Below are 25,978 nucleotides of genomic sequence, written 5' to 3'. Positions count from 1 at the left end.
ATTATATTTTTTCAATAAAGAAGGTATAGTTTAGAGACTATGGAAGAATTTATATTTGAAATGGAGCTATATATAAAAAAGTATGAAGGGATGCTAAATTTATTTTTCCTTAAAAATTAATTTATTGAGAAATGTTTCTGAAAGTGAATTATACTTGTATCAGACTCCTCATCTCTGGTGTTTAGACCACTGAATATTTATACCATTGGTCAAATTTTTCTATCAGAATCTCTGGAGGAGACCTAGGAATCTATAGTTGTTTACAGCATTTAGGTAAATAATAAATATTAAAGGTTTTCAAAAAAATCTAGGCTAAAGCAAGATCTCAAAAGTAGAGTTTTGATAGTTTAAAAAAAGATTTTTAGATTTTCTCAGGATTACCTGGGAAATTTCTTCAGTTTTTAAACCATGCCCTATAAGCACTTATTCTATATAATTCAGTTTTATAATCTATCAGTATTTACTTAAGTCTATCAGTCAGGAGAAAACTCGATATACAATATAATACAATAGACACATTGATCAGAAGGCAAATAATGAAAATATAAGGGAGATATATGTTTCCCAAAAGGGAATCAAGGAAAGTATTTAAGAGAATAGAATTTATAGAGTTGGTTTAATCAATCACTTTGGGCTTTTACCAAATTGCTATTTTCAAGAAGGCTATGGAATCAGTGGAAATTGTCTGGAAAAAATACAGAGGGATTACAAGAGTTGTTACCTGATGAAAAGTGAAAATGAAAATTAGTTGCTCAGTCATGTCTGACTCTTTGCAACCTTAGGGACTGTCGCCTGCCAGGCTCTTCTGTCCATACAGAATTATATAGAACATGTACTCATGAATAATTTTGGTAGCTCCTAGTCCTAGTCTACCCTGAATAAGACATTGAATTTTAGTAGATTTTTAATTTAGTTTTGAAAAAGCATGCTTTTTTACTCTTCTTGGTGGTAACGCAAAATAGAAACAAACAGTGCACAATGGTTAGAGAAAGAGCTCATTTCTGAGACAGGCTAAAAGTGGAGTGTATTAGCTGTGATGAGTTAAACTACTTGGAGAGGTAGTTAGGTTTATGCATTGTACTATCTGTTTATTGTACGGTTCCAAGTGCTGAAAAAATCATGTGGGACAAGGCAAACCTTCTCCTCTCAAATTTCACAATCTACTCTGAGAAGACAGCCAACAACAAGCACATTATTGAGAGAACTATCTGATAAATGCCATTGGAGATCATTAACATGGAATGATGTGATAGAAAGCAACTGGGCATCTACGTTAGAAGTAGAGAATGAAATAAGTCACAGGCCTTAGAGCTCAAGAAGAGGCATAGACTCAGGGCATGAGCTGTGTTGGAATAGAAGAAACAGTGGGGGAATGGAAGGAAAAGTACTAAATATTTTTAGGACATTTGACAGTTATCCATTTTTCCTTGATGTCACTTTTTAAAAGAAGCATACTTTATCAATTAAAAATCATTTTAATCTGTTATTGTAATTAAAAATTTTATACTTGCTCTCAATCTAAATTTTTATTAGGTTTTACTTTAAAGCATTGGTTTTGACTGTGTATTAGTATGTCTTCAAAGAATATACACCTGGACCTCTTGCTCAGTAATTCTGATATAGTAGATTAAGGAGGGATGGGACCTCTGCAGGTTTATTGAAAAGAAAAACAGGAATATCTCCGAAGTGGTTATGCTCTGAACCCCCAAATGGAGCCTCATTTTTAAATGGTCCATTAGTTTTCTAGGTTCAGTAGTAGAGCTACAGACAATGAAAAACTTTAACTAAAATTTTTCTGACCCATTCACTCAAAGAGCATTTACTCTAATCAAAGAAACTGACCCAAAATATGCCTGATTCTCCAATTATAAGTGGGTTTTACAGGAATGAAATACAAAGCTATTGTATATCCAGACCAATGACAGGACCAATTTCCAGTGATTCTCAAATTGGGGGTACCAATCAGTAAAACCTGGAAACTCGTTAGAAATGCAAAGTCTTACAGACTTAACTGAATCAGAAAATCTGGGAATGTGTTTTAACAAATTCACCAGGTGATTCTGACACTCAAGTTTGAGAGCTGCTGGCCCTAGGGAGGCATTGCAGTCATCCTTATACTAATCAACAAAATAAGTTTATTTACACATTTTAAAGTAATATTCCCTGATACTTGCTATGGACCACAGGGGCGTATGTACCCAAAGCACTGGCTGGGTAACAGCTCCATCAGTGGATTAATAATTATTGTTCAGATAAATAAAATTTTGAAGTCGACTGAACAGCACAGAAAATTATGAATTTCTTGACTTGTCTCTCCATTTCAGATTTTAACAGAATACAAAACACTTATGCCCCTGTTTTATCTCTTGCTGTAACACACAAACATACATAGCATGTGGTTTTCTGCTCAATCCAAGATCTTTATTTTCAGTGATTCTTCAAGTTGTCTGCAGCATCCATGGCAATTTGGCCAAATGCTTCCGTGAGAGTCTGACTGGTTAGCTCAGAATATTCAGAATATTAGCATTCAAAACTTTGACTGATATGAGTGCCAGCCTGTGTGGTAGACTAATGAGTGAACAACAGAGGGGATTATAGAGTTGGAAGAGCTGCCTTGCCAGCCCTTGAAACTCCTGGTGACCAGCCCTTTGTGGTTCTATTTACTAGCAACAGAATGATAACAAAGCTATTTAATGTCTGGGGAAACATTGCAAAACTATGGTAATAATTTACTGAACTGGATTTTTCAATTAAAAGCAGAATACTTACCGAGCCATAGAGTTTCCCCTTCTTGTTCATGGCTAAATAATAGTTGCTGTTAATAGCTTTCACAGCAACAACTCCGATTTCCACTGAAGTTATCTCCAGGATACCTAAAACATACAATTTAAAAAGGCTGAACTTAAAGAGTCACATATACTTAATTGAAAGAAATAAAGGTCAGAAGAAGCTATTGTTCATTTTTAATGGTTCCAAAATCAAAAAGATGGGGGGAGGGGCAGGAAACACACCTTTTTCACTGTGCCTAAAAACACAGTCACTATATGGGAAAAAAAAAATAGTCTAAATGAATTCCCCTGCATTTTACTCTGAGCATATAGGGGAAAATATTGTTTCAATTAAAATACTTCCTTTGCTAACTCTGCATTTTCAACCCTATAAATATTGAAACAACTCTACTCATCTTAGCCTAGATTTCACAAAAAAATTATCAGAGCACACATCTGTACTATGGTATTAAACTAAATCTATAACATATGTCAATAATATGTCAGATTTACTTCAATCTGTAAAAACACTGGTAAACTATTTCTTCTTTGTAGGACTCAGATAAACTAAATCTCTTGGCTGTATTTAACTGATAAATTTATTTTTCACAAATGTGTTGACATTCTAAAATACAGAGAGACTAATCCCAATGTCCACATTGTCTTTAAAATAGCAGAATTGGTAGTCTGGGTTGGGAGAGAATCCATCAGTACTTTTGAAAGATTTAGTTTCTTTTTTTCTTAGAAAGAATGAAAAACTAAGGGAACTGGGAACTGATAGATAAGAGATCTTTTCTCCTAATACACAAGTTTTGGTTAGTACATCTAAAGATAATTTCCTCTTAAAAGCTGGCAGGTAAACTATCTACTTAAAATGCCGCACTAGCTTAGGCAAAGAGACCCCAGGTATTATACCTGCTTCTTATTTTTAAACTCTTGGGAAAGCTGTCTCAGGAAAGAGAAGTACACTGTGATTAGCAAAGGCCTCTGAATCCAGACCGCATATGAAACCTGGCTTTGCACTTAGTGAATGGCCACAGGAGAAGTCACTGAACTGCTTGTGTCTCAATTCCATTTGTAAAATGAGCAGCATATTAGTCCCACCTTTCTAGTTTTATGAGGATTAAATGAGAGTACATATAAAACAATTAGAAGTTGCCTAGAGCTCAGTGCTTTCTTAATTATTATGATAGGAAAGTTTTCCTCTAACAGTCACAGAGTTTGAAACTTCTTCTTCAACAGGCTAGGTAAATCCTGAATAAGACACACAAATTCCCACTGGCTTAGCCTATAAAATCAGAAAGCTGATATAAGTTAGCATTTATCCTGTACTTCCTATCATTAGAAACACCATCCTAAATGTGGTCAGCATATTGTGTGCTTATACTTTTCCCAAAAACAAAGAGTGTCCTTTAGACACGGACACCTGTTTTTCTTTCTTCATATGCTGACAAGCCATGTCATGGCCAGTAGAAGGGCTTTCATGCCCCAGAGCAAAGCTGACATCATTAGAGAGACTTGCACCAGACTACATGCTGTAGACGATTCTGTTCTTATATCCTATAGGAAGCCTGTGACCTAACACAGCACACCTCCTTATTAATAGAGCTAGACAGATTTCTTTTGGCAAGCTCAAACAAGGAAAGAGTGTGAAGAGTAAGGGAGACACTATCTGTACTTTTGTTCTGTTTTGCTTTATTGAAGTGCAGTTGATTTCACAATGTCACATTCTTTTCAAGTATTCAGCAAAGCAATTCATATAAATATGGTGTTGCAAAGAGTCAGATACGACTTAGCAACTGAACAACAACAATATATATGCATATATGTGTGTGTGTGTGTGTGTGTGTGTGTGTGTGTGTGTGTGTGTGTGAGATTCTTTTCCATTATAGGTTATTTTGGGCATCCCTAGTAGCTCAGGCAGTAAAGAATCTGCCTGCAATGCAGGAGACGCGGGTTTGGGAAGATCCCCTGGGGAAGGAAATAACTACACATGTACATGTGTGTTTTTCAGTTTCTTTTCCATTATAGGTTATTACAAGATATTAAATCAGTATCTGTATTTTTGATATCCCATTCCTTATGCTAGTAGTTGTTCTCAAGGGACAAACACATACATTTATTTGCACATGTTAAAAAGTACTTTTTTTTACTTTATTTCTTTAATTTTCACAATGGTCGTCTAAGAGGTTGGATTATTCTCAATTACAGATGAAAAACTGGATGATGATACTGAAGTTTTATAACTTACACACGAGGTGAGAAAGTGACATAGGTCAATTATGAGGGACCCAATACCTATGTCCTCTCACTTTCAGATTGTTTTTGCCTCTGTCTCTGACTGTGTTGCCTCTCCATCAGATTTCTTGCTTCTTTCCTGTTTCCACAAGGGAATTCTGCTGGAAAAACAACTGACAAAATGACTCATCAAGATAACAGTCTTTAACAACTTAATAATGTGCTTTTCCTCCCAACGATTTGGCATGCCATGGACGATGATGTCTGAGTCTCAGGGAAGGGAATCTAATATGCTTTATTTATGTCACAAGCAGAGGATATAGAACAAGGCAATGATAGGAATCTGGGACAAATATTTAGGCTGCTATTTGTTTTACCTGCCAAAAAAGGCAAGTAAGTACTATCAGTAAATTATATGATAAGCCCTTTGTTGGCTTTTTAACTGGAAATCGTTAGAATGAAAAAGGTTGATTTCAGCAAAGAATTAAAGTTTTTAAATGAGAACAAGTAGAATTAAGCTCTAGTAACAGACTGAGTTGGCAGAAGCAAAAATGTTCTGGTGAAATAAATATTGGCAAATCCTTGACTGATTATTTCTGAGAGTGCACTGCACATGGTAGATTGTATTTATGCTCAGAAACTCTTGGGTTTCTTTCTGTTTTGCACAAAATAGGAACACAATATTCAAAGAATTCATCAATCAGTTAACCTTTTTTCTTACTCTATAATCAGTTAGGGCAAGCTTGAAAAGCTTCAGTATGCTTCAAAACACAAAGAGGAAGACCTGGATGATTTAAGTTCTTTTGAGTTCTGAAAATAAACTTTTGGATATATCATATATCAGTAAGTCAGAATTCGATAATTTTGTGGGTAAAGGACAGTTCAGTTCAGTTCAGTTGCTAAGTTGTGTTCAACACTTTGTGACCGCATGGACTGCAGCACACCAAGCTTCCCTGTCCATCATCAATTCCCAGCTCAAACTCATGTCCATTGAGTCAGTGATGCCATCCAATCATCTCATCCTCTGTCGTCCCCTTCTCTTCCCACCTTCAAACTCTCCCAGCATCAGGGTCTTTTCAAACAAGTCAGTTCTTCGCATCAGGTGGCCCAAGTATTGGAGCTTCAGCTTCAGCATCAGTCCTTCCAATGAATATTCAAGACTGATCTCCTTTAGGATGGACTGGTTGGATCTCCTTGCAGTCCAAAGGAGTCTCAAGAGTCTTCTCCAACACCACAGTTCAAAAGCATCAATTCTTCGGCACTCAGCTTTCTTTATAGTCCAACTTTCACATCCATACATGACTACTGGAAAAACCATAGCTTTGACTAGAAGGACCTTTGTTGGCAAAGTAATGTCTCTGCTTTTTAATATGCTGTCTAGGTTGATCATTACTTTTCTTCCAAGGAGCAAACATATTTTAATTTCATGGCTGCAGTCACCATCTGCAGTAATTTTGGAGTCCCAAAAAATAAAGTCTGTCATTTTTTCCCCATCTATTTGCCATGAAGTGATGGGACTAGATGCCATGATCTTAGTTTTGTGAATGTTGAGCTTTAAGTCAAATTTTTCACTGTCTTTCACTTTCATCAAGAGGCTCTTTAGCTCTTCTTCACTTTCTGCCATAAGGGTGATGTCATCTGCATGTCTAGGTTATTGATATTTCTCCAAGCAACCTTGATTCCAGCTTGTGCTTAAAGGACAATGACGTGTTATGAATTTTCTTTGAATGTGCGAGGGACTTTCTAAACTTTCAAGTCTAAAGGACTTGTCTATTTTTTAAGAAAGAATCTCTCCCATGTTCTCTGTTCTTTATTAAGGATGATCAAGTTTGCCTACAAAATACTTTTGGAAAGTATGTTTCAGAGTTGTTGCATTAATAACTTTTGTTCTACAGGTATATGTTTTAATGCAAAATTGAATGCCAATTCGACAGCCTCCTAGGGGAAAGTGAGAAACAAGGCAGGAAGCTGTAAGAAGTAAGGGTGGGGAGTTGTTAGAGTCAAGGTATCAACCATCTTCTACTGACTCTAAGGATTCTGGCAAATAGGAAATATTTTATCTAAAAATATGTAACAGTTTAAAGAACATATTCAGTTCAGTTCAGTCAGTCCGTCATGTCCGACTCTTTGCAACCCCATGAATTGCAGCACCCCAGGCCTCCCTGTCCATCACCAACTCCCGGAGTTCACCCAGACTCAAGTCCATCGAGTCAGTGATGCCATCCAGCCATCTCATCCTCTGTCATCCCCTTCTCCTCCTGCCCCTGATCCCTCCCAGCATCAGAGTCTTTCCCAATGAGTCAACTCTTCGCATTAGGTGGCCAAAGTACTGGACTTTCAGCTTTAGCATCATTCCTTCCAAAGAAATCCCAGGGCTGATCTCCTTCAGAATGGATTGGTTGGATCTCCTTGCAGTCCAAGGGACTCTCAAGAGTCTTCTCCAACACCACAGTTCAAAAGCATCAATAGAAAAAGCTAATTTTAAAGCAAAAATTCCTTCAAGTAAATAATAGCAACATATGGTTTATTTTGAGTGATATGTGAAATCTTAATCAAGTTTGATAATCTAAGAAGAGTTATTGTGACAAAAAAATTAGCTCCTATTAATTGGCAAATTCTACCTAATGGTGCAGCATCGCTGTAGTAATGGGGAGGATTTTGAAAACTGATGAACTCCAAATGGAAATAATCTGGACATCATAATTTTCATGTAAATCAGTTTTTTTTAACTTTAGGGCAAGAGTTATGTTTTAATGAATCACTGAGTTGTCAATCTGTGGATGCAGCCATTCAGAAACATTATTCCCAGCTTCTGTCTCTCATCCATCTCCAGAAAAGAAGCATCTAACCTGTTTTTTCTCCAGCAATTACACTGGGCCAAGACTACTCTTTTTGGTCCATGATAATACACAAGCTATTGGCCTAGATGGTAACTCTCTCCTTAAATAACTTTTCATGGGTATAACAGGAAAAGGAAAGTAAAAGTGATTTATTAATAACAGAATGGATATATACAAGGGGGCAGTGAAATGCAAAAAATGGATGCGAAATCTGATTATCCTCTCCTGGCTAAACAGAGCTTGCATATATAAATCAATCCTGGAGATTATTTGAGTAAATTAATTCTGCTAGAATATTCAGTTCAGTTCAGTCTCAGTCCTGTCCGACTCTTTGCATCCCATGGACTGTATCACGCCAGGCTTCCCTGTCCATCACTAACTCCTGGAGCTTGCTCAGACTCATGTCCATTGAGTCGGTGATGCCATCCAACCATCTTATCCTCTGCTAGCATGTACTAAGCACCCATGTGCAGGGCTTGTGATAGCTGTCACTATGGAGGATGAAAAGACAGATGAGACACAATCTTGACCTGCAAGGAGTTTTAAAACTGGTTAGGATAAAGATAGGAAAAATTTAAGTAATTACAACACAAAGTACATATGTTAAGTGCTCTATTAGAGATAAAATATGCTGCCATGGTTTTTAGTAAAGAAGTCATCCTGAAGAAGATGGTTGGTATTTGAGATGAATCTTTCAAGGGGTAGGATTTTAATAGGTGGGAACTGAGAGGTTGAGGGGAATATTTTAGAGGGAGAAAAGTGAATGAGTGATGAAAGGCATGGAGGAGCGGAAAGAGCTCGGTGCGTACCTGAGCCGCTGTGGGGTCTCCCCACTGATTGCACTTTGTGGGGGACACTCAGTACATGTAAGGGTTCTGCTTGAGTAGAAGTGATGCTCTCCTGGATGAGGAATGGACTTTTCAAAATATGATTTGTGAAACATGGAAGCAGCTCAATAAATGTCAGAGACTTATGAATTCAGAATTAGTCATGTATAATTTTTTTCTAAACATTTTAACACAAAATAGATCATAATGCTGTATATGTAGTTTGATAGCTTTAGTCAGTGTGCTGAAACATGTCATGATTAGTATGTTACACAAATCCCATCCTCTCTAAACTAAACCTGTCTCTTTCTTTCCCATGAATTGTTCAGTGGCCCAGACAGATCTATTATATCCTACTACAGAAAAACCTATAGACCTCCTTGGCTTGTTATCACATTTATACTGCATTTCTCTGAGATTATGGGCCATACCCAATAGCATGGGCCTCAGCCTAACTGGCTCCAAATATGGTATTCAGTTTAGGATCACTCTGGGTCTATCTCCTTAATTGTGTATATTACTCAAAGAATCATAGCAGTCATAGTGATCTTTTTAAAAAAATTATTAGAAAAGTATATAGTTCATAATGTATGTTCAATATGTATTTATTGAATGAACAAATAAATCATAAGTGGTTAGTCCATTACTGGCTGATTAGATAAAATCTGGATATGTATTAAATATATTTTTTGTTTGACAGTAATCTTTGTAAAATCTTGAGATGAATTAGTAATTTCATATCCAAATAAAATGAAAATAAAAGTTAGATGATGTGCCAAAATGTATGCTTCAAAGGAAAAGTTGGTGAATTATAAAATGTAAATGTTTAATATTACTTTTAGGCAAATTATAACAAACAACAATAAAAGTTGTTTTATCTATTTAGATACTTTTCTCCATATTCTAGCAAACACTTGATTATTAGATTTCAAAAGTATTTTAGACAAGCATACCATTTAGTCTGCACAAAGGGATTCACTTCCATATAGAATAATTTTCTTGATAACTAAAGTTTCTAACTTTATTAAAAAAAAACTTGGGGCCCCTATATCTTCATGTTCTTTCATTTCCTTCTTCATATATGGAGATTGTGTGTGTGTGTATGCGTGCGTGCTCAGTCTTGTCTGATTCTTTGAGACCCCGTGGACTGTAGCCTGCCAAGCTCCCCTTCCATGGGATTCTCCAGGCAAGAATATTGGAGTGGGTTGCCATGCCCTTCTCCAGGGGATCTTTCTGACCCAGGGATTGAACCTGCATCTCTTATGTCTCCTGCATTGGCAGGCAGGTTCTTTAGCACTAGTGCCATGCCAGGCAGTGAACACTGGATTTACTGTCTGCTGAGTCAGAATGGTGCCAAGTTAACTAGTTTTTCAGAACTACACCTGTAGTTCTAAAACTTGAGCATTTGCACCAGAATCATTTGGAAGTCTTGTTTAAACACAGATGTTTTGGATTTTTTATTTGGTAGATCTGGGGTTGCTGCTGCTAAGTCGCTTCAGTCGTGTCTGACTCTGTGCGACCCCAGAGACGGCAGCCCAGCAGGTTCCCCCATCCCTGGGATTCTCCAGGCAAGAACACTGGAGTTGGTTGCCATTTCCTTCTCCAATGCATGAAAGTGAAAAGTGAAAGTGAAAAGTGAAAGTGAAGTCGCTCAGTCGTGTCCAACTCCCAGCGACCCCCATGGACTGCAGCCCACCAGGCTCCTCTGTCCATGGGATTTTCCAGGCAAGAGTACTGGAGTGAGGTGCCATTGCCTTCTCCGAGATCTGGGGTAGGACCAGAAATTTTAAATTTCTAGCAATTTCCCAGGCAGTGCTGATTTTGCTGGTCCCAGAACCACACAGTGTTCACATTCAGAGACAGAGCAGGACTCTGATAGAAACACATGCAGAGAAATAAAATTGCAAAATAATGGTAACAACATCAAAGCAAATTGTTAAAGAATGTGGAAAGAAGTACTGGGTTTTTCTTTTGCTTGTTTTTGATAGGTGTGGGATTCAATGTCTGCATAAGTGAGATAATGTGGATTTAGAGTTTACAAACAGATATAGTATACTGTTGTCTGTGGCCAGTTTTTTGACTTATAACAACGTTATTAGCAGAATCTTTATTTTCTTCTCCTCAATAAGGGTATGGAATGCTGGTGGAAACTTAAGGAGAGGGAGAGGGTGGGATGATTTGGGAGAATGGCATTGTAACAGGTATACTATCATGTAAGAATCGAATCGCCAGTCTATGCCCGCCGCAGGATACAGCATGCTTGGGGCTGGTGCATGGTGATGACCCAGAGATATGTTATGGGGAGGGAGGTGGGAGGGGGGTTCATGTTTGGGAACACATGTACACCCGTGGTGGATTCATGTCAATGTATGGCAAAAACAATACAGTATTGTAAAGTAAAATAAAGTAAAAATAGAAATTAAAAACAAACAAACAAACAAACAAAAAAACTTAAGTGCCTTAAACTATTCCTAAAGAAGTATTTTATAGGCATTTTCATAGGGTAATTGTGTTGACATTGGGCACTCTAAGAATTAAATGATTGTATTGTTCCCTTAAAATTGTGTTGATGGCCATGAAATTCTTACAGATCTGTAGGGATCCCCTTGATCTCCCACCCTCTAGAATAATCTCACTACCTTTAAAGGGATGATACCAGAGTGGGCTGCTCATTGATCTAAAGCTGGTCCAGCTTGTCCTATTATAGGCTCTGGCTGCCTTTTCAGCATAATGCAAAAGAGATATTTAGTTTCTCTATCAGCCACAGTTCTTTCAAATACCCTTGACATTCTTTTAGAATTGCAGACAGAAACAGAACCTACATTAGCAGAAAATCCTTACCACCCCTATGTAATATAATGAAATATACCTTTGTCAATTTGCTACAACACACAATGACCTTTTACATTCTCACCTGGTACTTCAAGTCAGAGGCTAAACTCTGACTAGCTTGGTCTGATTGATGAGTATGGTGGCAAATTCTAAAACATTTCTCAATTTAAAGCTATATTTTAATTGACTTATGCTGTAATTTAACCACTGTCACTGAGCTAACATCAAAAACGTATCAGAAATAATACAATCTAGACACTTTATTCCCTAGTTATAAATAAATGTTAAAGTGTGTTAAAGATTCATCTCATTATGGTATTTTTACAACAAATGAAACATGACTCTGAAGTTTTCCATATTGATCATAAGTCAATAAATATTTGCAGATGACCATCTAACGTGGCTCTGCATGACACTGTGCTAGATCAATAGATTTAGTAAACTTAATATTTTCTAAGATTTTTCCTCACTATCAGAGGTTTTTTGGCTGTTCTTTTAACTTTATTGAACTGTATCAGGACATAGATAATTATTAATAGTTTGTGTTTTCAGATATTACCTTCTGTGTTCTTAGGATAGATCAATAATGAGATAAATTACATGTTTTTAAGGATAAGAATTTATTTGAAATTCCTGAGTATTGTCCATAGCAAGTACTGATATAAATTAAACTAATTTGCAATATGAGGAAAAATAGTAAGCCTAGTAAGCCTAATTTTGCATTAAATAAAGACCTAGAAAAGCTTGTGTGCCCCTTGCTCTACTCCCAACTGCCAGTAATCCTGGAAAAAGAACACTGGAAATACTTACATGTTTGAGTCATTTGCTGTGACCCAAGATAATTGACACTGGATCCCATTTTACAATGGAATAAATGGTGGGAAATAGCATAAAACAGAAAGAGTTTAGAAAGGGAGACTGAAGATACTCTCAGGAAAATCCAGCACGATTCATTTGATTGGTAGGTAATACAGCCAAAATAAGGCAAAGAGTAAATATGGAAAATATTTCTTCTTGAAAGGTAAACTTTATTTCTCTGTCAGAAAATATATATAAAGTTTATAAAGCTATTTTTTTATTTTTTATTTTTCCCCCACTTCCTTTAGTAAATTAATTCTCCAAAAAAATTCTAAAGTGTTAGAATTCCTGATTTCTTGCCTGGGCATCCAATAACATCCTTCTTTGGCCCTCCTCTATCATGTCTCCTACATTTCACATTTTGGGGAAAAGCCTGAGGGAAACCTCATGTGGTTTATGTCTCTTTACTGAGCATTGGAGGGAAGGAAAGTCCGTCATTCTATGTAGAAATGGTGGTCTAAATACCAACCATATGAAAATAAAGGACAATCACTGCAATCTTACTACTGCTGGATAAATCTACAGACAATGCAAAATAATACTAGAAACTTGTTATGCACTAGAAAAGGCCAGCCAACTCCCTAAATTAGATCTATTACAATAAGGAGGCTTTGGTAAGCATATCAAATGTGATATTCCCTTCTCACCTCCCAGATGAAGCATCATAGATTATTTTGAGAAATATTTTTGGTTCAAACAAAACTTCTGATTAGTTTAAAGCTTTTAAAGCCTCAAAATTGGCTAAAATTACTAAATAAGAAAGCTTCATGTCATTTGTTTTTGTGAGGAAAGTTCAGGTCCTTTAAGGCTTAAGAAAAAGCTAGGTCTTAGTAAATTGTAGAGTCAGAGAAGAGCTTGATGAAATCTAGAGATTGTCTGGTTTATCTCTTTTCCTTCTGTAATAGATGACACCAGGGGACCTAGGGATATACAGGGACTTATCCAAGCACCTCTAAAAGATTACTTAGAGCCTGAAATAAATAGTTAGTACAAGTTCTTTCTACTGCAACATGAAGCTCCTATAAACATTTAAAAACTGTTGGCAGCCAGGCAAAAGTTTTCTATCTACTTAATGTTTTATAGACTAATTTATCTTACTCATTACACAGAAACAATTCATTCTAGTTGAGCTTGACCACTGCATTTTATTTATAAAGTAAGAAAAAATTTAAAAGCCAACATAAAGGATTAGAGGAATTGTTCCATGACATATTTTGCTAAATGATCACCATGTCAATATAGATAATTACTCTACAGTTATTCTTATAAAATTCCTATCACATTTACTAAATTTAATAATTTTCTTTAATACAACTAAATGTAATATCTAAATATCTTTTTTCCTCAATTTAATGAAAAGAATAAAATGGGTTAGTAGAGCACATCTTAATGTTGGATTTCTAGTAAGAAATAGTCTCACTTGATGCATTGAAGTGTTCACAAATTAGCTAAAACAGCCCTGAGTAACTTAAGCTACTTACTGCACAACAATTTTTAGAGTTCAAGCTCATGCATCACTTTGAACATGTATTTTGTAAATTAATGAAGCTTTTGCATGATATGAAATAGTATATGATTCTTTATTCTTTCAAAGATTCCTCCCATAGTTACTTAGATAGTGGATAGTTATAATACTAAGAAATACAAACATGACTATTTAGTATGTAGATTTTTATTTGATTATGCAAAAAAATTTACCTATTTATATATACTTGTCAAATTAAAACATTTATTCATTTGTCATATATAAAATTATGCATATCTGTAACTCATCATATTGCAATAAAGAATTCTGGCTTCTGCTGAAAAGGGAAACTTTAATCATACTCAGGGAAGGTCATGGTTCTGTGGGTTTTGACCAAAAGGACTGATTTATTTTGGTCACATACTAAGGTGGTAGTGGTGGTGGTGTAGTCGCCAAGTCGTGTGTGACTCTTGCGACCCCATGGACTGTAGCCTGCCAGGCTCCTCTGTCCATGGGGTTCTCCAGGCAAGAATACTGGAGTGGTTTGCTAATTCCTTCTCCATGTACTAAGGCTGAAGTGATTTTACCTCCAAAGTTCATAAAAATGCCCTGTTATTTTCCACACAAGTGACAAAGAAAACAGGTTTCTCTCAGGTTGGAAATAGAGGAAGACAGCGTCACACACTCATTACTAGTCACTAGTAATGCACACAGCCAGTATTTTGCAGAGTACATTGGAAGGAATACTTTCATAGAAATCAATATAAGGGATTTCCTTGGTACTTAAAAAGAGTATTTTGAGACAGTATAAACATAAAAATGAGCATAAAAGTCAGACAGAACATGGGAAAAGCAACATTGGACTAGGAAGAGATGTTTTAAGAACAGATATACCTTCACCATGTTGAGGAGTAGATTATTACTCCTTTAGTGAGATGCATCTGATCATTGATATTAGAACCCAACATATATCCTCTCTTATTCTTTGTATTTATACATGTAAGATAAAATATTATGTAAGGGTTTTAAAACTCTACTTTTATTGTTTCACTGTCTTAAGTTAACAGACTATCTATAAAGGTATTACTAGACAGGATAAATTTTACCTGACACATGATTTATGTTTTCCCATGGTTGACAAAGACCAGGGATTATCTTAATATACATATTATTTTAAAACCAATGCTTAAATTGGTTTAAAATAGTATACTTTTGAGAAGGAACACACACCCTTTAAATGAAAACACTATCTGATCCAAGTTTGAAAGGGAAAACTGTCAGTTAAGAGAACATTAAATGTAGGTGCTGGTCCCAAATAATCAGCAGGACCTTGTAAGAGAGTTTTAAAAAATGTCGAGAGGCAAATAAGTAGACTAATATATAATGTGTATATGTATAATATATATGCTTTTCAGACAAGTGTTGTTTCATAGTCATATTGATGCAAGTCTTAGTAAACCGTTCTGAATGAAGCACACTGAATGTTCAGTATTTAAGTGCAGATGATAGCTTATAACTACTATGTACTTAAGTTTTCATGCATATAAGATATGCTTTCTTGTATCCAAATTACAGGGGACAAAAAAAGAGAGAAAATCAAAACTAAAAGTTAATAGAGAAAAACTACTGAATTAAAATTACTGTACTGACTTATTTTGTATATTTTGCATTAAAATACATATCTAAACCATGCTAATTGCAAGTAGCTCATTTTATTCAATTAAATTTTATCCCAAATTGTTAAAATCTTTAAAAAATTGGAAAAAACATTCAAATAAAAGTTAACTTAAACTTCTTTGTAGGGACTTCCCAGTGGTCCAATGGTTAAGACTCTGCATTGCCAATGCGGGGGGCATGAGTTCGATCTCTGGTCAGGGAACTAAAATTCCACATGCTACAAGGTGTGGCCAAAACTTGAAAAAAGTAAATAACAGGTACATTAAAAACAAAACAAAACAAAAAAACCCCTTCTTTGTAGTATCCTTCAGTTCAGCTAGATAAAATTCCATATATTATAGTTTGAAGAACTGTTTCTACTTGATGTTTATCTGTTGAAATCTGAAAACATTTCCCCTAAGATGAAGACTCATGATATTACTTAATTCATATACTAAATTTCAAGGAAGCATTTGAATGGATTTGCTCAATTCTGACTAGCTTGTTTTGTCAAATAATTATTAAATTCAACAGAAATAAAATAATTTATAAAATTTCTGGTGAGTAAAATTTTAGTGCATGGATATAGGTAGAGAAAAACAGAAGTTTAAAAAGACAATACAAATTTGAAAATAATTAGTCAAATTGTCATCAGATTGGCAAAACACATTTAGGTAAAGTGGTTGATTGTTATTTAAGCAAGACAGGTTAATAAATTACTGGAAACATCTATAAAGAATGATCAACATTCAACATTTTCATACCATTCAAATTCTATTGTAAATGTTTCTTCTCCCACTAATTTAAGAAGGTCAGAAAAAATAACATGATTGTAATATAATTTGATTTAGTACAAACCCTGAAATATTTCACTGTATATTATTCTTGGGAAAAATTCAAAGTAAACCTTGTTTATTTGTTTTCATATAAGAATTTTTATAAATCATGTCCAAATAGATGTCAAATTTACAGTCATGATTTATGAGGGCATATATTTGATGCTTCTATATTTTACCAAAACAGACTCAGAAATTCAAGTGCCATGAGATGATATATATTTCATAGTAACTGTTATTTAACAGATAAATGAAAAGAAACATATATCTATCTTATATAAATAAACCAGTTAGAAAAACAATTTTTTAAATTTCAAAGAGCTAAAAACTAGCCATGCCCTGAAAAGCTTGAAAATTTTGATTAAACTATGGCAGAATATGGACATGGAACTCAGGATTAGAACTCTCTTAGGAAATTTTCACATATGGATAGGTTACAGTCACCATGGAACTGGACTTCTTTCTTTATGCATTTTGATACAAGGACTAGGCATGTCAAGGCAAAGTTCAGTATGCAGATAAGAACTATGGTGAAGAAAGAACTATAATGCCTTTGGCTGGAGGTAGGAAGAGCTTTAGCTTGCCTTTAATTTTTTGAAAGCATGACTCTTCTATTTCTCCAAATGGGCCACATCTGTACTGCCAGCACCTAGCCCATAACAGGTATCCAACATATAATCATGGAACAAATTAGTAATTTATCTGAAGGAACTCACGTGCAAAGTACCAATTTCAACTTTGGCAAACTTATTTTTCTCTGGAAAGAGGAAAAGAAAGCTCTTCTCCATTTGCAAGTATTCTCTCTTTGAGCATGCCAACTCTCCATAGGTTACACAGCGGGGTAAAATCACAAGCCAGTTCATCTTCACCTTCCATGGCAGGAATACAGAGAAACACAGCACCCTCTGCACCCCAACATCCTGCCCCAGTTTGTCTTCTAACCTCAGCATGGTCTCTATCCTGGAGACTGATGCCTCACATTATTTTTGGATGCACAATCAACAAAGTAAGGCACAGGTACCTTGAGGGACTAATTACCAAATGTAATCCTATGAAAATCACATCGACAAGTATTTGATGTTTTCTGTGTATGAAAGCCATCTACTGAACATAAAGAACCACTGTCAAGAGTAAAGTGGAATCCGAAGCCTAAATTGTTCTACTCCATCTTTTCATACTAAATTTTATTTGCTTCAATCACAGCAAAACCAAAGATTTCTCTGTTTTCTTTCCCTTCACAGGTGTACAATCATGGGAACCTATTTAAAAGTAAAAAAAAAAAAAAAAAAAATCCCTTTACCACAAAGTCCAATATCTCAGTCGATAACCTGGATGGTTTTTTTTACCTCAAAAACTTGGTCAAGGATGTTAAGGTAATGAGGTCTGCTGCAAATGTCCAAACATAAACAATTGCTTGCTGACTCTAAAACCCTGAGTGTTTTCATCTTGAGTGCTTAACAGCCTTCTGGCTGGTGTGATAGGAGATCCTATCTTTATTCTTCCAGCCAACAAAAAGCCATCTCATCCCTCTTTGCTTCTCAGTCAACACTTGAAGTCTGGAGAGTTTGACAAAATCTTTAAGTTGAGAGTTAAAAGCTACTGAGAAGAGTAAAACCATTTCATGCCCTTCCTCTTTCATCATCATCAGCTCCTCTTTTTATTGTTTCTGTAACCTGCCAGTTGACAAAAACAGCCGCTAATAATTATGTCTGTGGTACTAGGCTATGTGATCTAATTTCATAGACTTGTACCACATGTCTTGTCCTGTTACACAAACTTGATTTTCAAAATGAGAGTTTCAGAGACATTTTCTTAGCTGTCTTCCCATTCACAAACTTCAAGGGATATACACACTATGATGTTAAATGGCTATGCTTGAAAATCATTTTCATGGTTTTTTCCTTTCACCTTCATTCAACCCCTCCAAAAATACTGGCAACCCTGTAGACAGAGCAGTGTACTATTCTTTGGAATATGATAGTTTTCTCTTTTTCAATTGCCCTTGCTAGCAATTGAGGTAGCAAGGTAGCATGTAAGGTAATCGCATGAAAAGTCAGAAATATTTTTGATCTTTAAATTGAAGCAAAATATCGACACACTAACTTTTTTGGTAGACAAGATTTTCTGGCAAATTTATTATAGGCAGAAAAAATATATAATATATATATATACCAGTTACTTGCTTTGCAAGATATTTTTTCAGACAGATTCTTTACATTTCATTTATTTCTTACTACAACCTGAAAATTTCACCTATGCTAATAAATAATTTTTAAAAGTCTAAAAAGGAAAAAAAATAAGGAAAATTATTTCCAGTAGATTTTTATCCAGAATAACTTGACATATCTGAGGAACTGATATTATTGAAGATTTTGTTCTCACTGTTGGCAAATAAGTACACTGGACTGATTTCTTATACGATTTGGACCATATCTAATTTTCATTGTTTGTTGAAGCAGGTCTCTTCCTAAATGACTGACACATTTTGATCATTGGCTGTTAGCTTGATATCACTGTCTTCTACTTTGACACTACCAATCTAAACCAATACCCATAACCAATGATGATTCAAATGAAAAACATCACAAAAGGAGCATGTACCCAATATCAGAAACGTTTGCTTTGACATTTATGGCTCAGATGTTCTAAGTAGTTCTGGCAAACTTACCATCTAGTAGTCTCCAACACAAAACAGCTGTTTTAGGTGGCAAATCTTGTCAAGTTAAAGCACCCAATCCCTAAGAATGAATAATTGGCAAGATCTTGTTCCAATTCATCTTTAGTCTCTTCTGAATCTGGACAAACAACTGTAAATTTGCGCCAAATTCCTCTTCCTAAACTGGACAGCTTGGCTTCCCACGGAGACATAGAGTTTCAGAGCATTAGTGTCCCCAGGGTAACTGTCAGTACAAAGCTAGTCCAGGATAAGCCACATTAATAGCAGTTTCCTCTTGTCATTCTTATTTTTTTTTAATTCATGAGCTCATCCATAGGAGTTTTTTTGCTCCTTCAATATTTATCTGATACTTATTCAAAAATGTAAGGTGCTTCACCCTTTAGTAAACAACTTTTCAACATTTCCCAGAATATTAGATTTTCAAAAGAAAGTTGGCTAAAAAAGCATTATAAACAAGGTGAAAGCAGACACTGGTAGTTGATACTTCTCTTTCTCAACATATGGCTTATGTTACAACTGAACATGTTCCCAGCTTTTATCTCTGGGAGCTGTGAAGTTGACTGCTTATAAGGTCTCACTGTCTAATTAATCCTTACTTAAAATTCACCTAAGTAAGTCTAACATGGATAGGAAGTTGGTTTCTGTTAGTTGTTCCACCTTTCACCCTACTACACATCTGGGAAATATTCAGTTAAAGATCAGGTCCAAGCCTTTTGGCATTAAGTACCTCAAAACATTAAGATATCACCAGCAATTTGTCTCTGCTTCAGAAAATTAAAAGCATATTTGAGATATAAACATGAGTATGCCACTAATATTACTGGGAATAATTGAAGGCTATTATTTTATTATAATGTTTATTATGTATTTATATTCTCAGATAAAATAGGTAAAGTAAGTGCAAATGGTAATATTAACCTCCTAAAATAACTGCATATATATTTTAATATGAATACTAAAATATAGTCTATTAAATGCTACTGATTTTATTTATGGTTTTTGTACTATTAATGGTGGAGAAAATACATATCCTATGCAAGTAGTATATAATTTGTTTATCCGTTAGGAAATCAACATTACAATTTAAGTTGTTTAAATTACAGATTATGGATACTAGCTCACTTGATCAGACATCATCATTCTTTTGCTAAGATTATTTCCTTTTCAGTTTAGAATAGGAAGAACAAAACCTACGTAGGCCATTTACTTCAGAATCTGCTCCAATCTTAGCAGCTATGTTTTGGAGTCATATTCTGGATAATTTAAGTGAGCTTGTGGGTAACTCTCATTATAAACAATCATGACAAAGTTCTAACAGTTGATTATGACATCATGTATATACTGTTGCTAAAAGTAAGAGAAGAGATGAGTAAGTCAGGATTCTTAAACATTTATTTGGGAGCTAGATTTAAATTTCTTTGACAAGGCTGAAATTGAATAAGACTGGACATTCCTTAAAAAATGTATGCTGTTATTTTTGGAGTACTTTTATTGCTCCACTGAAACTCTGCTTCACCACATTTTCTATCCTGGAACTTTGCTCAAAAACTTAACCTCTGTCTAAGAAACTGCTTGTATTATATCCATCAACATTCAACTGCTTAGGCCTAATTATTTTAATGTGATGTTGGTTTTTATTAAATAATTGCATCGACACGTTAGAGAAAGAAAAAAGGAAGAGGAAATTGAAAATGTGGCTCTTTGTGCCTTTAACTGGAGATTCAGAAATTCTTCTCATGCAATTTCCATGTTTTGCTCAATGTTTTCTAATAAAGTTATGACATTTAAAGCATTCTTTTAAAGGTCATTTTGAAGACATGTGAGGCTGAGGGTGTTGTATGTGCAATTAGGGTTCCTCTTTCTGTAAAGCCTTTCCAGCTTATTAGATGAATGAAGATCCACCAGCTCAGTTTTCATCACCTTCTGTATCTTTGGGTCTGACATAGTGTTGTTGATCCTATTTTGCATGCGAAAAACATATGGGATTGAGAATTAAAAACAGTTACCAGCTAAGCTATAATAACATACATAACTAAAGACCACCAAGAGTAGAAATGATGCTAGCATCACATTAAAAGGAATGTGAAACTGTGCCATGAATATTATAGTTACTCAGTACTTAGTGAGTGGTTGATATTTACATGTGGACACTTATAGAACTGCAGCTGGAGACATCTATGCTGTGTTCTGATGGTAGTACAACTGAATATAAATAACTGAAGAAGAAAAAAAGACAAGTGCCTCCATTGCTATCCCCTCCCTCTAAAGAAAACAACAGCAATATTAAACCCATCATCTGTGTAAAGTACAAGTATGAACTTCATTTTACCATGGAATACTACAGAGATATGTTTTGCATCTCGTTAAAATCTTGTTTTACTCTTGGTAGGGAGTCTGTTGGTAGTAGTTCCAGATTTGGCTTGGCAAATTGCGAGCTGTATGAATTTGAAAGAAGCAGTTAACCTCTTGGAGTATCCTTCCTCATCTGTAAAGTAAAGAGGTTGCCCCAGAGGTGATTATCAAAGCCTTTTCCAGCTTTATAGTCCTATAATCTATGAAAGAGAGCCAACATTACAATTTCGGATTTGGCACCTGATTTTATACTAGCTAGTGTCATAGAACTGCTTATTTCATTGATCTCACATGTTGAACTTCTCTATGTAATCTGGTTTGACTTGGTTGTTTTCCTTTAAAGGAACTAGGCATACTAACCCTTTGGCAACTGCAGGTAGTTAAACTGTTAATCATACTTGGGGAAATACATGTGGTGCCTAGTGGTGTGCATGTCTTACTGCCCTCTAGTGGGTGAAACCATATCTTCCCTCGGCTACCCACAAGATAGGCTAAAGAAAGAGTTCAAGCTTTATGTAAATCACCTGAGGCTGGGTGCCAACTTCTGCATTACAAACTCCCAAGTGATTTCAATGCTGCCAGTCCTAGAACCACACTCTGAGTAGCAAGAGTTTAAGTGATTAGTGTTCTTTGACACATACTTGGTTGAAGTAAGGAAGGAAGTATGTTGAGAAAGAAGGACGAGGAAAAGGAGGAAGAAAGAGAAGGGCAGGAAGATAAGAAAAAAGGATGAAATCAGTCCACCAGACTGAAAGGTCTCATGTGGCAAAGCCACACTGCTCTTGATCTGGCCATCTCTAGAGAGTTTCTAAGTCTTAATATGATATTATATGCATTTGGGTTTACATAGTCTCCCTCCTAATATTTTATTGTATTTAGGTTAATTAGCAGAAAGTGAAGTCAGCAGATAGACCTATTAAAAAAACTAGAACTAGTGGAACTTAAGTCAGGATTTTCAATTCTATAATTATGTGAAAACACGCATTAAAGTCAGTCTAGACAGAAAATAGTCACCATATTTATGTAATTTACTGCAGAAGTAAGCTGCATTGATGGAACAATGAATACATATGGCAGATGAACTAAACTCTTACCTAGTGGGATTTCTCTCCAGAAAGCAGAGTGGTCTAAGTTTAGCAGCAAAAAACTACTTATGTGCAAAGCACAGTGCTAGGTACTAAGAGTACAGATCTGAATAAGACAGACGACAGTGGTGTTTTTGTCCAAAAGTTCATTTCATAGACAGGAAGAAAGAAAAATGAATATGTAACTATGATAAACTCCAACTTATAGTGTATCCCCTTGTACTGGACCCTATGTTTAGAACACTGTGGTCATAAACATTTATGGCTCCATTATATATCCTGTTGTATACAACAGGAAGCTAACATTGAAACAGCTTAGCATCAAGGTGCAAACTCTTATATGACATCAAATATGTAGGCTCTTAAGCACTACGTGATGTTGCGTTTTATTGGTTTTCAAAATGTTAACTAACAGACTCCCTCTGTGTGATTTGATTTCCATATTGTCAACAGCTGCCTCCTTACTCTTAGCAATGGAAGGAGATAATGCTGAGCCTGCCAGTTTGAATAATAAAAGATGTGTGTTGGATTCCACTATCTCTATGTTTGTGTTCCATGTGTGGGGCGTGTTATTGTTGGAAGAGGGAGGAGCTGGCAGGAGGAGGGAAGGCACAGCCTGACATTCTCATCTGTGTTTCAGCTCTGGTTTCCCACTCCATCAGAGCTTTCCTTCTTACAGTAATTCTTCTTGGTCTCACTTTTTTCCAGAAACTAACAGTCAACTAGTACAAAAGGTGATTCTCATCCCTTCCTCTTTCAACTAGGGCATGCAGTCCAAAGCAGATGGTAAACTCCATTAAAGCTAAATACCAAAAGGGCACTATTTCCTCTCAATAATAGTAAATGTTACTTCAAGTTTTTTTTTTTTTAACCAGTATTTTGCTTTAGTAAACCTCAGTTGCTCGAAACTTTGTGATGCTCTAAACCATTTTTCTGAATGAAGACATAAATGCCTTATTGTTATGTCTACAACTTCAGTCTTTCCATCTTCGCCCACTTTAACTTGTTATCCTTGCATTCTAGAGTGAGAATCCATTTGAAAGATACTGCTTCCACTGGCCTTTCTTCAAGTGTGTTTGGAATATTCCTAGGCCACCTCTATAAAAATTTCATGAAATCCAGCAAGAACAGATGTTTTCTCCCAATTCATTAAAAAGGAATGCTTGTCACTGCCTCACCCCAACTACAAAGGGGAATGTGGTCATTTCATACAAAATGAACTGAATTCAGTAATGTGCTTATCAATAGACATGTTATTAGAGGTCTTATTAAAGAATTTAATATTTGGATTACACAGAATGACATAATAGTTAAATGAATTATCTGACTTTACACAACTGATGGTTAGCACAACTGAAATTCCAATGCAGATTTTTTTTCAATCCAGCTGAAATTCTTTTCACCAGCTTTAGAAAACAAAGGTGCTCTGCAGGGTAGCTACCATCTGAAGTGGCAATGCCAGGCAAACAGGAGTGCTAATGCCTGGTATTGCTTAGTTGATTAGAAAATAAAGATGTGGTCATAAACAAACCAGAGAAAGCTCAGTGGAAATTGATCATAAATACTGGGGGTAAATAACTGTCTGTGAGAAAAATTACTATAGCAAAGAGGACCTTTCCTCACTTGAATCATTCTCACTTCAACACTCCCCCCTGTTAACAGTAGAAGATTTTTAATCATATGATATTGTATTTGGTTTAATTTAATCTCTTCCACATAGTTCCAGACTCAGAATTTAACTTCAACATAAAGAATAATGAATAGCAAAGGGATAAGTTAAAGACCGAAATAGCTTTTATTTTTCTTACAATAAGTTATAAGAATATACCTATTCTTATATAGGTGGGACCATGTAGATCGCAGCATGATAAGAATTATTCACAACAATGGTTGCTCACCAGAGATACTTATGCATCTTAATTATAAGAGGAAATGGCCTACTCTATTTTCTCTTTAAGTAAGTGCTATCCCACTCGAAGAGTTTCCAGATTTCTTTTTGGATCAAGAAGTGTTAAAAATGTTAATAATTGTAAAGCCTCCATTTGGCTGCATCTCCAATCCTGTTCCTAGCTAGTGTTCTCCTTAGTATATATCTTAGCACATAATAAAAACTCTCTTTTTATATTAAGGATACTTTATCAAATAAAATTTAAACAAAGGTCTTGGGAATTTTACTGTGAAGAAACATTCAGATTTTATGATCCCAGAGCTACAGGCTAAATATAACTTCTGGCATACTAAATTTATTCAGTGATCTACATCTTAAACATCATTAATAGGAATCAATGAAGTTCTATTTAGGTCACTATTTTAATTCATTGCATAACACAAGCTAAGCATGCAAAACAAATCCTCTATGCAAATTTACATTGCAGTTAAGTTACATGTTTATACTTTGCCTGTATGTTTAGCTTTAATTTACTGTTTTCTTCCGTATTTGCATATTGGAAAATCACATATTGAGAAAATGGAAAAATTCTGTAAATAAACACTATAGAATATTCTATATTACTTATGCATACCAACTTAGGAACTCATATAACTGTTCACACTCTTGAATACTGTCAGAGTATAACAAATGTTAATAGTGATGAAAGACTTCAACACTAAAAATGACCCTCAAATGTCCTTAGGACCTATATTATTCATCACCTGAGTCAAATTGAGGAGAGGGTCTATTTTTAATAAAATACTACCATTACTACCACTACTACTGTAAAACAATTTCTCCAATCCTAAAAATGGCTCTAATTTCTGCCGGTTATACTTGTGAAAGTTGTTAAATATTCTAAAACATGTTAATCAATTTTGTATTAATAATTCAAATTTATTTTGCAAAAAGAATATATCTCTGATGCCGAAATATGATGAAGAAACATAAAACTACAATTGAATTGTAAATAAACTACTAATTAGCTGATTTCAATAGTATAGTACAAGAAGATGCCATTATGATCAAGTGAGAGTTACTTAGCAATTCAAATACAGTTTGATATTAGGTAAACTAAACCTGCCTGAGTAACAGGCAAATTTGGCCTTGGAGTACAGAATGAAGCAGGGCAAAGGTTAATAGAGTTTTGCCAAGAGAACGTATTGGTCATAGCAAACACCCTCTTCCAACAACACAAGAGAAGACTCTACACATGGACATCACCAGATGGCCAACACCAAAATCAGACTGATTATATTCTTTGCAGCCAAAGATGGAGAAGCTCTATACAGTCAGCAAAAACAAGACCGAAAGGTGACTGTGGCTCAGATCATGAACCTCTTATTGCCAAATTCAGACTTATATTGGAGAAATATCAATAATCTCAGATATGCAGATGATGCCACCCTTATGCAGAAAGTGAAGAAGAACTAAAGAGCCTCTTGATGAAAGTGAAAGAGGAGAGTGAAAAAGTTGGCTTAAAGCTCAAGATTCAGAAAACGAAGATCATGGCATCTGGTTCCCTCACTTCATGGAAAATAGATGGGGAAACAGTGGAAACAGTGGCTGGATTTATTTTTTTGGCCTCCAAAATCACTGCAGATGGTGACTGGT

At 35.4% G+C, this 25,978-nt stretch overlaps 1 protein-coding gene across 1 annotated transcript in view; it reads right to left on the bottom strand.

Annotated features, from left to right (window-relative positions):
• The window catches only part of FGF10 (fibroblast growth factor 10), a 99,756-nt gene that overhangs the window by 5,247 nt on the left and 68,531 nt on the right, over window positions 1–25,978 (bottom strand). Inside the window, exon 2 of the mRNA XM_069556399.1 lies at window positions 2,770–2,873. Within this exon, the coding sequence (XP_069412500.1) occupies window positions 2,770–2,873 (104 nt within the window). The remainder of the gene's footprint in view (window positions 1–2,769; window positions 2,874–25,978) is intronic.

The sequence above is a fragment of the Ovis canadensis genome, chromosome 16, assembly GCF_042477335.2.
Source record: "Ovis canadensis isolate MfBH-ARS-UI-01 breed Bighorn chromosome 16, ARS-UI_OviCan_v2, whole genome shotgun sequence".
Taxonomy (NCBI): Eukaryota; Metazoa; Chordata; class Mammalia; order Artiodactyla; family Bovidae; genus Ovis; species Ovis canadensis.
The sequence above is the reverse complement of the archived record's forward strand: the minus strand, read 5'-3'. Positions and strand labels throughout refer to the sequence as shown.